At 43.8% G+C, this 10,238-nt stretch overlaps 2 protein-coding genes across 2 annotated transcripts; one reads left to right on the forward strand and one right to left on the reverse strand.

The window, feature by feature from the left end:
• On the forward strand, positions 3,633-7,934 carry LOC8081760 (peptidyl-prolyl cis-trans isomerase CYP37, chloroplastic). Its single transcript, XM_002460823.2, has 12 exons — positions 3,633-3,907; positions 3,977-4,156; positions 4,243-4,332; positions 4,526-4,621; positions 4,744-4,851; positions 4,967-5,016; positions 5,886-5,988; positions 6,265-6,318; positions 6,721-6,876; positions 7,012-7,134; positions 7,450-7,499; positions 7,610-7,934. Exons 1-12 carry the CDS (start codon positions 3,728-3,730, stop codon positions 7,731-7,733), a joined length of 1,314 nt encoding a protein of 437 aa, XP_002460868.1. The 5' UTR covers positions 3,633-3,727; the 3' UTR covers positions 7,734-7,934.
• LOC8081761 (caffeoylshikimate esterase) lies at positions 7,772-9,337 on the reverse strand. The gene has a single exon (XM_002462989.2). It carries the CDS (start codon positions 8,948-8,950, stop codon positions 7,934-7,936), a length of 1,017 nt encoding a protein of 338 aa, XP_002463034.1. The 5' UTR covers positions 8,951-9,337; the 3' UTR covers positions 7,772-7,933.

A 10,238-nucleotide genomic window follows, 5' to 3' on the forward strand; every position in this document is an offset into this window, starting at 1 on the left:
AACTAGCGAAGCTAAACTACTGTCTTCGCTTCACTTTGTTGATTTCACTTTCTGGAAGCGGAGATGAAATCTTCTAAGCGAAGTCGAACATGTTAGCGAAGCCAAATTTCCATCTTCGATATACTCACATTCCTGCAAGAAAACTTGTGATAGAAATTAGAAAGTTAATCTTTAAAATTCTTAACTCTAAAGTTTGGGACTGCTTTTCATGATTAAGTTTAATTCCCAACAATGAGTTTTCCAAGTTGCTAAAAGAGTTGGGAGCATATTTGTTGAGTTTCTCTAACAGTTTTCAAAATCTCGCTCAACCAATTTTGTATCAGGAATTCCGAATTATTTCCAAATCACACTAACCACTTACTTTCTTTCTCTTGCACATTTGTATTGGAAACCTTGTTTTACTCTTTACTCTTCCCTACCTCCTTTCACCTCTACAATCAATATGAGCACTTATATTTCCGCATGATTGGGCTTTTTTTTAGCATTCCGAAGGGTAGGGAGATTGAGCCAGGCAGAACTCCTAGTAAAAAAATACTAGATCCTTCCACTTAGGCCTTGTTCAGTTCTAATTTTTTTTGAATTTCGACACTGTACTACTTTTGTTTTTATTTGACAAACATTGTTCAATCATGGAGTAACTAGTCTTAAAAGATTCGTCTCGCGATTTACAGATGAATTGTGCAATTAGTTTTTGTTTTTATGTATATTTAATGCACCATGCATGTGCCGCAAGATTCGATGTGATGGAGAATCTTGAAAATTTTTTAGAACTAAATAAGGCCTTAGATGAAAAGGACTTTTTCCATCCAATCCAATAGAGCCACGGAATTCCTGAGCCGTTGTGGCTGTACTAGTACTGCAGGAATACGAAAACTCGCTATTCACTTAGTTTATTTTCCATAATAAGATTATGTAGGAGAGATGGCCAAGTGGTTCAAGGCGTAGCATTGGAACTGCTATGTAAACTTTTGTTTACCAAGGGTTCGAATCCCTCTCTTTATGTTTCTCTTAATTCATCAATGTTAGCGATCACAATTTATCAAATTAAATAACAAATTATTCCAACAATAATACCTTTAATTAATAGAAATTCCCATGCCGCAGACCAACATGGTCGAAACCGATTCGGTCCATAGCCCAACTGGGTTGGAATAGAGGTCGAACACCCCACGACGGCTCGCTTCCAATGTCCGCACCAACGCACAGCCACCTTCGTCCCTTAATTTTCACAAAAGTTCGCTTTTTCTTTCTAATTGCAAACCAGGCAAATCATCTTTATCATTGTTTTAAACCGTGTATTTTACCTCTTTAGAGCGATTTCGATGGTGGTTTTACTAGGTAGTGCTAGTGGTTTTGTCTTTTTCTTTTTTAATTATTTTGGCTGAATCTTTAAAAAATTATAATCAATCACAGAAAAATCATAAAATGAAAAATTCAATTTCTTTTGACTCAACATAAATAGATCTACACATTAAACATATAATATGATATGCTTTAGTACAAAGTTTTTACTATAAAGATTTTGTCCTTTTATTTTTTTTATTTATTTGGTTTAATCTTTAAAGAAATATAGTAAATCATAGAAAAAGATTTTTTTTTCTATCACAGCTGATTGTACACAATGGGCTCTTGATAAGAAAAAGATTTTTTTCTACCAAATTGTTATACAGATTCTTGACTAACAGGGGAGTTAGTAGCAGGGTTGCTGGTGTCATCTGGAAGAGCAGGGTTCCTTTGAAGATTAAATTTTTTCTCTGGCAAATTTCTAATAATAGACTCCATGTTGCTACTAACCTAATTAGAAAAGGGTGAAAAGGCTCTCTGTTTTGTGGTGTTTGTGGTCATGTTGAGGATATTGATCATATTTTTCTTTCATTGTCACTTGGCAAAGTTTATTTGGGAGGTAATTTGTGAAGTGTTTCATTTGTCTTCGCATCCTACCTTCTAGGAAGATTTCTCTATCTTTTGGTTAGGGGGCAAGGGACCTCTACCAAAAAAACTGATCATTTTCTTATTGTCGGCCTTTGTCTAGGCTCTATGGATTACTAGAAACAATATTACTATTGAGAAGAAATTTCCAAAAGCTCCAATTGATGTGATATATACTGCCTTGTCTTCGTTTCAGAAATGGAGCGTGCTTCTTAGGGAGAAGGACCAAAAGCAGATCATACAGGCAAAAGGCGGAGACATTCTAAACTGACTCAAGACTTTCAAGAGGAATCCTATCGTGCAATCGGATGTTGTTGAATTCAAGCTTGTAATAGTCTTTGAGACTACTTTTTTTTCTTGCTTTTTTTTGTTGTGAACTGGTATCCCCAGTGCTTTGTATTAGCTACCAATTGCTTTCTAAAAAGCAGAGGATGTTTCCTCCTTCTAAAAAAATTATAGAAAACTTATAAAATAGAAAATCTAATTTTGTTAGACTCCACATGAGTATATATACATAATGAACATATAATATGTGTATGCTTTAGTCTGACAAAATAATTATAGAAGCTGCACCTATAAATTATTTTAATTAGTTACGAAAAGCATAGATCTAAAGCTACAACAAAAAATTATAATAAACCATATTATTGATGTCTCGAGTGGTAGTCAACTTCAAGTGCCCCGAAGTATTGGTTGTCGCTAAGCCCGACGACGAGGGCTGGACCTTGGTTGACAATAGGAGCTTCGAATCGGTTTTATCATCTGTCGAGCGCTTATATTGTTGATAACCATCGATGGGGGCAAGTCATTAGATATGAATGCAATGATGAATGATAGTCTTCACCTGGTGGATAATGCTAGGGACTTATGTTGGTGCACCGGATGATGGGATGGGATACCCATGAAGATGACTACAAGAGGGAGTGGGCAGTGTACACGGTGGATCTAGACAACGACATCCTTATTCCGGCCAAGAGTTTTTTTGGATGGGCGGTGTTCATGAGCTTTATACCGCACGGTTTCTATATCACTAGACGCCTTTGATATAGCTGCCGAAAGTGTTGATACTCTCTACGTCGGGTACGAGTGTCACCGTGGAAGAATCTTGGGATTGTGATGAAACTGACGGACCTTGCAACCACAACATGGACTATGAATGGCACGGACTTTTGGATATAGTGAGCTTCCTATGCGTCTGTATTCAAGGTATAGGCAAGGAACTTGCATAAGCGACAATGCGCGCTTAGTTATTTATTTGTACCGTGTAGCGTGCTGCTAATAAAACATCAATTTATTTTACCGTAGTGGCTTGCGAGTAACTGTGTCCTGCGTCCGTCTCTGTTACCTTCAATGTTGTTTTGTTAATTCTGATGTTGTAATCTATGTTTTTCTCCTGTGATGTTTTAATCTTTTTTTTAATCTGTGATGCTACGTTTTTCCTGTGATGTTATAGTCTGTCTTTTTTTCTGTGATGTTGTAATCTATATTTTTTCGTAAGAATTCTCACTGGTGACGAATAATGGCTGTTTTGAAGACAGGCGCTCCTTATTTTTCTTTGGGTTGTGAGAAACCAAATCAGAAATCAGCTTGAAACCATGGTTAAAACCCTCCCCGACGTTGAGACTCTGGGCTTCACGTTGAGACTTTGGGCCGTGCGGGCCTTTAGCTCAACAGGAGCCCAGCTGGAGGTGCCGAGCCAATTCGAACCGGATTGCAGCTTTCTGGCTGGGAATAGACGGCGACCACCGCCTCGACGGCGACGGCCACCATTCCCTTCCAATCTCCCGCACACCGGTCCATGGCGTCGTGCGTAGCCGCTATGACGCTCGCCGGCGCCCGACCTGCGTCTCACGCCCCTGGCTCCGCGGCGGCCACCAACAGTGGCCGCGCGCAGCTTAGCTTCCATCGCCGCGGCGTTCGCGCTCGAGTCATCCGCGCCTCCCACCGCCGCCCACACCATCCCTCTTTTTCGCTTGAGGTGGGCATGTCACCTAGCTCTCGAGTTTGCAGCGTTTATTGCCTTACTGGCACGGTGGGTTTCATGTAGGATGAGGGGGTTCTGGAGTGGCTGAGGGGCGCGGCCGCGGCGCTCGCCATCGTAGCCCAGATTTCCGTGTCGCTGCCGGCGAACGCGGTTCTTTACTCGCCTGACACGAAGGTGCCGAGGACTGGGGAGCTGGCCCTGAGGAGGGCGATCCCCGCTAACCCGAACATGAAGGCTATACAGGTTTACCTGCTCCTCAGGATTTGCATGTAGGTTTGCTTATTCGATTCTTCCGTCTGGGCGTTGCCTTACATTGCTGCATTTGGCAGGAATCGCTGGAGGATATTTCCTACTTGTTGAGGATACCACAGAGGAAGCCATACGGTTCCATGGAGAGCGATGTGAAGAAGTCCATGAAAGTAAATTGTCTATCTCCATGGCATGTTATTTTTTTATTCTGGTTGATCTTCAGAGTTCAGAATAACTAATTCCTGGAGCTGCCCAGACTTATGGCACATGCTTGACCTGGGCATTGGCCTTTTGCAGTGCACTTGCCAGTTCCACTTGATAGGATTGCACTTCATACATATACCACTCTGTGCTCTTGTGCAGATAGCAATGGACAACAAGGAGGCGATCCTTGGAAGCATTCCTGCAGAGCATAAAGAAGAGGGTGCCAAGCTATATACTTCACTACTCGAAGAGAAGGTAACTAAAAAGTGCTAAGGTCTAAGGGTGCAAAAGAAACATGAACCCGTTTTTTACCTGTATTTAGCCATGAATCCTTATTCTTGTTGCATGATAGCTGAGCAATTTTGCATCATCTGCAGGGTGGTTTCCAGACTCTCTTGAAATATATCAAGGAGAATGATCCTGACAAACTTTCTATAGCACTTGCTTCGTCACTTGATATTGTTGCTGAATTGGAGCTGTTACAGGTACCTCATTGAACCCATAGACTGTTGGATAGAATTTAGACAATGCTTAGAACAAGGAATTCGGTTCCAGTGACCATTCTGATTACTTGAAACATTATTTCCCCCCTTTGAATAGGCCCCTGGTCTGTCCTTCCTCCTGCCCCAGCAGTACTTAGAATATCCAAGGTGACACTTTCTTGATTTTCTCTTAAGCTCTAAATTCTATTTCTGTCATGCTTGCAATTTGTTTTCATAAGGCCACGTTCGGTTCCCAGGGAGTCAGGTCCTGGAACTGTTCCGGCTCCTGCCAGGAACGCATGTGTAATTACTATAGATAGTCATCACCAGGAACCATTCCCAGCTGGATTTACCCCCTAACTGAACGTGGTCCTACTAAACTGGCACAGGTTCTGGATCATAACTTAGCTGAATGTAGTTGTTATGGAGTTCAATCATGCAGGGCATAGTTATATATATATGTTCAGTGCAGCGGTTAAGCATGAGAATACCACCTGCTTAAGCTGCTTGACGTTAGTGATAAGGGGTCGAGGCTGCCCTGTAGAAATTTAATTTGAAATCCACATGTCCGTTGCAAAACCTCACCTAATTCTATATTGCAGTGCTGAATGATAATAACAACATCAATTTACCACTGTTTTCCCACTGCTCTGCTATCAAGTCTGCTAGTGCAGAACACTTATTAGTGATTTTGTAACCATGTCCATTGAACTTAGATTGTCTGTGAATTGCTAAACATTTTGTTGCCGTCATATAGGATTTGAAATGGTTGAAGTTCAGTTAGTGGTTGATATTATGGGTGACAACATCGTTCCTTTTGAATTTCACAGTATCAGTGTCAAATCCTTGTCACAGTTAATTTTGAGTACTTTAAGAATAAACTGCACAACATGTCTAGCAAAAAATGTAGATTTAGGATCCAATGTCAATTGAAATGTTCAGTTTCTGGGGTGTTTGTGTAATTTGAGCATGCAGTTGTACAATGTCTGACAAATGATTTTTTATGAAATCTAGTTTAAACAGCTTGCTATTAATAGGCTAACAGGAAGAGGAGTTGTTGAATTCACAGTTGAAAAAGGTGACGGTTCAACATTCTTTCCAACTGGTGGCGGTGAACCGAAAAGTGTTGCTACGATTCAGGTAGATAACAGTGGCATCGTAAAGTTATAGTCCATGGAAAGCTATTAATCTGCAGTTTTAACTTTTAACTCAAGACTTTTCTAGCACTTCTCCCCACACCGTCTGTTCTGAGAACAATATTTGTACTTCTGTAATTGTTGCATTTGATCTAATAGCTATGCATAAAGTTCACTCTTCTGAATATGCTAGTTGATTATAAGAGTTATAGTAGTTGCTGCTACGATTTGTCATGACATCTGGAGAATTATGGTGGGTGATGATTGTTTACCAATGTAGGTCATTATTGATGGGTACTCTGCCCCACTGACTGCTGGAAACTTTGCAAAAATGGTAAGGTAGCTTGACTCTGGCCCCATCTTATTGTTTGGTCCAGGTTGTTTTGGGGAAGTTCCCAAATTGTAAACCTTTTTTCTCACTCCTTTCTTGGAACAATAATATACTAACTTCGACCACTGTAAAACACAAAAGTATTAAAGTTTTGTAAAGAAAAAATGGTATTAGCAGATGAAGATCTCTTCAGTAACTTTTAGTAGCAAATGTTTAGAAAAAAGAAGCAAAAGACGTGTATTAAAGGTGATGTCCAAAACAACAGGTAGAAGAACAGCGGGTGTGAACAAAAAATTTCTTTATTGAAGAGGGGTTTTCCAGAATCTTACTGTAACATATTTACAGTTCTTGAAGTTTTACTTTACGAGCTCTTTGTTCTCATTCAATATTGCAACCTTCCTTCAGGTCTTGGATGGGGCATATGACGGGGTAACACTTAAATGTGCAAGCCAGGCAATTATTGCCGATAATGAGACTGGAAAAAATGGGTATACTGTTCCATTAGAGGTCAAGCCAGCAGGACAATTCGAACCATTGTACAGAACTCCGCTAAGCATTCAGGTCACTCTCCTAGACTGGTTTAGTAGCAATAGAAGTTTAAGCATATATCTCTGTTTTTTAGGTGAAGGTTTCCTCTGCTGTAATTCATTTCTTTTGCTTCATCTACATTCATTTCTTTTGCTTCATCTATTCTAGGATGGAGAATTGCCAGTCCTGCCGATGTCGGTGTATGGTGCTGTTGCCATGGCACATAGTGTGGATTCAGATGAATACTCCTCACCAACACAGTTCTTTTTCTATCTTTATGACAAGAGAAACGTGAGTAACAAGAAGGCCAGAATTACATATTTTTACAATCCAATTTAAAGATCAAATCTGAGTGTACTTGGTTCAATAGTGTACCTACTTTCCTATGCTACTTTAAACCATATTTGCTTTTCTTTAAACATAAAGATGAATATAAGTATTCAGATAACAGACCAGACTCTGCCAGGTCAGTCATACAAAGAATATGAATGCCCAATGTACTAATATAACAAGTAACAAGTTGCTTCTCCAGCCTGTAATAATCTGAAGAAGCATGAATTTCTGTATAGATATGTGAGTTAACATGTTTCTCTTTCTTTTCTGTAGTCTGGCTTAGGAGGAATATCGTTTGATGAGGGACAGTTTTCAGTTTTCGGGTAAGTCGTGACTGATTTCATTATGTAAACATTGAGTTGCAAAATCGATCTATTCCATTGTGGATAAGAACGCTGTAAGAAATGTTATGCGTATATCCAAACAATTGCAGGTATACCACGGATGGAAGAGATGTTCTATCGCAGATTAAGACCGGGGATAAAATTCGTTCTGCCAAGCTTGTACAAGGCAGGGAACGCCTTGTGCTGCCATCAATAGCCCCCGAAGAGAGCTGATATTATCGACCCCAAGCATTTGCAGCATTCTTTTACACTGATCAGGCAACCAACATTTTGTATATCCAAGCCACTAAACCTGACCAGACAGTTTATAGTCAAATACGACCAAGTATATAGCGTATAGTATAAGAATCGTTGTACATGAAACCAATTTTCTTGTGTAATCGATACATCGGAATCTGAACAGCCTGGAATGCTTATTCGACAGGTATGTCACGGTGCCAGGGAGTTGCCGGCGGTGTGCATCTCTCGTTGAGCCAGGCCAGGATGTCGCCGCGGACACGCTCGATGTTCTCGTCCGGTTCCCCAAATAGCAAGGAGTGGAGCATCCCGTCGTATATCTTGATAGTCTTGTCCTTGCTGGCGGCGGCGGCGTACAGGGCGCGGCTGACTTCCGGGTCAGTAACCTCGTCGGCGCTGCCGTGCACGACAAGGAACGGGATGCTGACCTCGCCGAGACGCTTGCCCAGCTCGTCGGTGGCACGCAACAGCTCGACGACGGTGCCGAGCCTGGGGCGACCGTTGTAGCGCACAGGGTTGCGGGCTGCAACGATGCGCTTGGCGGGCACCTTGACGGACTTCTCGATGAGGTCGGCGGTGGGCACGATAGCGGCCGTGGGCGCGAAGCGCGCGACGAAGGTGAGGATCTCCGGCAGCGGCCACGGCGGGCGGATCCGGTCGGAGATCCTGCACATGGGCGCGACGAGGACCGCCCCCGCCCACTCCTCCGGCCGCGTGCGGAGGTGGATGAGCAGGCAGATGGCCCCGCCCATGGACTCCCCGAAGAGGAAGCAGGGCAGGCCCGCGTGCTCCTCCCTCGCCCTGACGGCGCGGAAGAAGGCGAGGAGGTCGGCGACGGCGGCGTCGAGGTCGGGCACGAAGGCGCGGAGGCCGTGGGAGCGGCCGTGGCCCGGGAGGTCGGCCGCGAAGCAGGCGAACCCGGACCGCGCGAGGAAGACCGCCGTGGACTGGAACGTCCAGCTGACGTCGTTGCCGTAGCCGTGGACCATGAAGACGAGCGCCCTGGGCCGCTCGGGCGCGCGGGGCCTCCACGCGCGCGTGAAGAGCCGCCGGGCGCCCGCGTCGGGCGTGGTGAAGTAGGAGGGCTCGCCCTCCGCGCCGTGCGCCGCGTAGAACTCCGCCTCCGTGGCCGGGTGCTCGCCCCAGAAGTGGACGGCCGGCGCCGGCGCCGGCGCGTCCCCGTCCGCCTGCATGGTGGGGATCAGAGTTTGGTCCCGGACGTTGGCGTGGTGGGGTTGGTTGGTGTGCGGTGTGTGTGGATGGGATGGGGAAGCAGGGAACTACTGGTGGCCGGCGAGTTGGGGGAGTCGCTGGTCGCTGCTGCTGCCAGTTGCGACGGGGCACTGGGGCAGGGGAAGGGCTGCTGGGGGCGTTTGGATGCGGGACGGCGAAATCGCTCGGTTCGTTGCGGGTAGGTGGAACGGCTCGTGCCGCGGCCCACGGGTCCACGTGGTATACTATTCTCGTTCATAGTTGGCCCATGCAGGGAACATTAACTCGTGTACCGACATTATTAGGGCCAATAAACCTTTCGATTTTTAGTTTATGAAAAAAATGATTTTAAGAACCATGTCGCTCCATCACCTGATTCTCGCTTTATTTTCTTTTGATGAACGAGAGCCTTGGCAGATTAAGCAGAAAACAAGTTCCATTAAACGGAGCGTTTTCATAGAGTGTGAAAATGGGTACGACCGAAGGTGTAGATACTAGTACTGTAGCAACAAATAAAGCCCAGTTAGAGCAAGGCTAATGGTTTAGCCGGCTGACGGTTGAGAGAAGTTGTCATATCACTTACACCTAACCTAAACATCAACATGTACTAACCTAAACATCAAAATGGTTTAGCCAGCTTGGAGGTGTACTATAATAAAAATACAAGTATTTAATGTCAGGTAATGATCGAGTAGAGCACAGAATTAGGGAGCGGAACGGCGGGAGATGGAAGCGTCGGCATCGCGCTCACAGCGGGCTGGAAGACGTCTAGGACAAATTTTTTTTTCTCGTATCTTGAGCTAGAGGCGGGCGAGATGGGAATCGCCGGCTCTATAAGGGCACTCACAATGCAGACTCTATCATAGAGTCTAAAGTTATTTATTACCTCGAACAATGTGGACTTAGAGTCTAAATAAGACTTGGAGTCTTATTTTTTTCTACCTCTTTCTTCAATAAATATGCTGCCACATCAGCAAAATACCATAAATAATATGTAATTAATTGTCTTGGACTTTGTGATAGAGTCTTGCATTGTGAGTGCCCTAATATCTCTCCTACGTGGTCTGCTTTTTTGATTAGGTGGACTCTTGCAACCGGCTAAAAATAACTTATTATACTTGCTCTTAGCAATGGATAGGGCCGTATGAATAGATAATACTATAGCTACAAATAGGAGCCTAATTAGCAAGGACATATCACCTATCCGGCTGCACATAAAACTGGTGCTTAAGCTGCCTATATCTCGGACCAGTGCATGCTCGATGATGC

Source organism: Sorghum bicolor, chromosome 2, assembly GCF_000003195.3.
Source record: "Sorghum bicolor cultivar BTx623 chromosome 2, Sorghum_bicolor_NCBIv3, whole genome shotgun sequence".
Classification (NCBI taxonomy): domain Eukaryota; kingdom Viridiplantae; phylum Streptophyta; class Magnoliopsida; order Poales; family Poaceae; genus Sorghum; species Sorghum bicolor.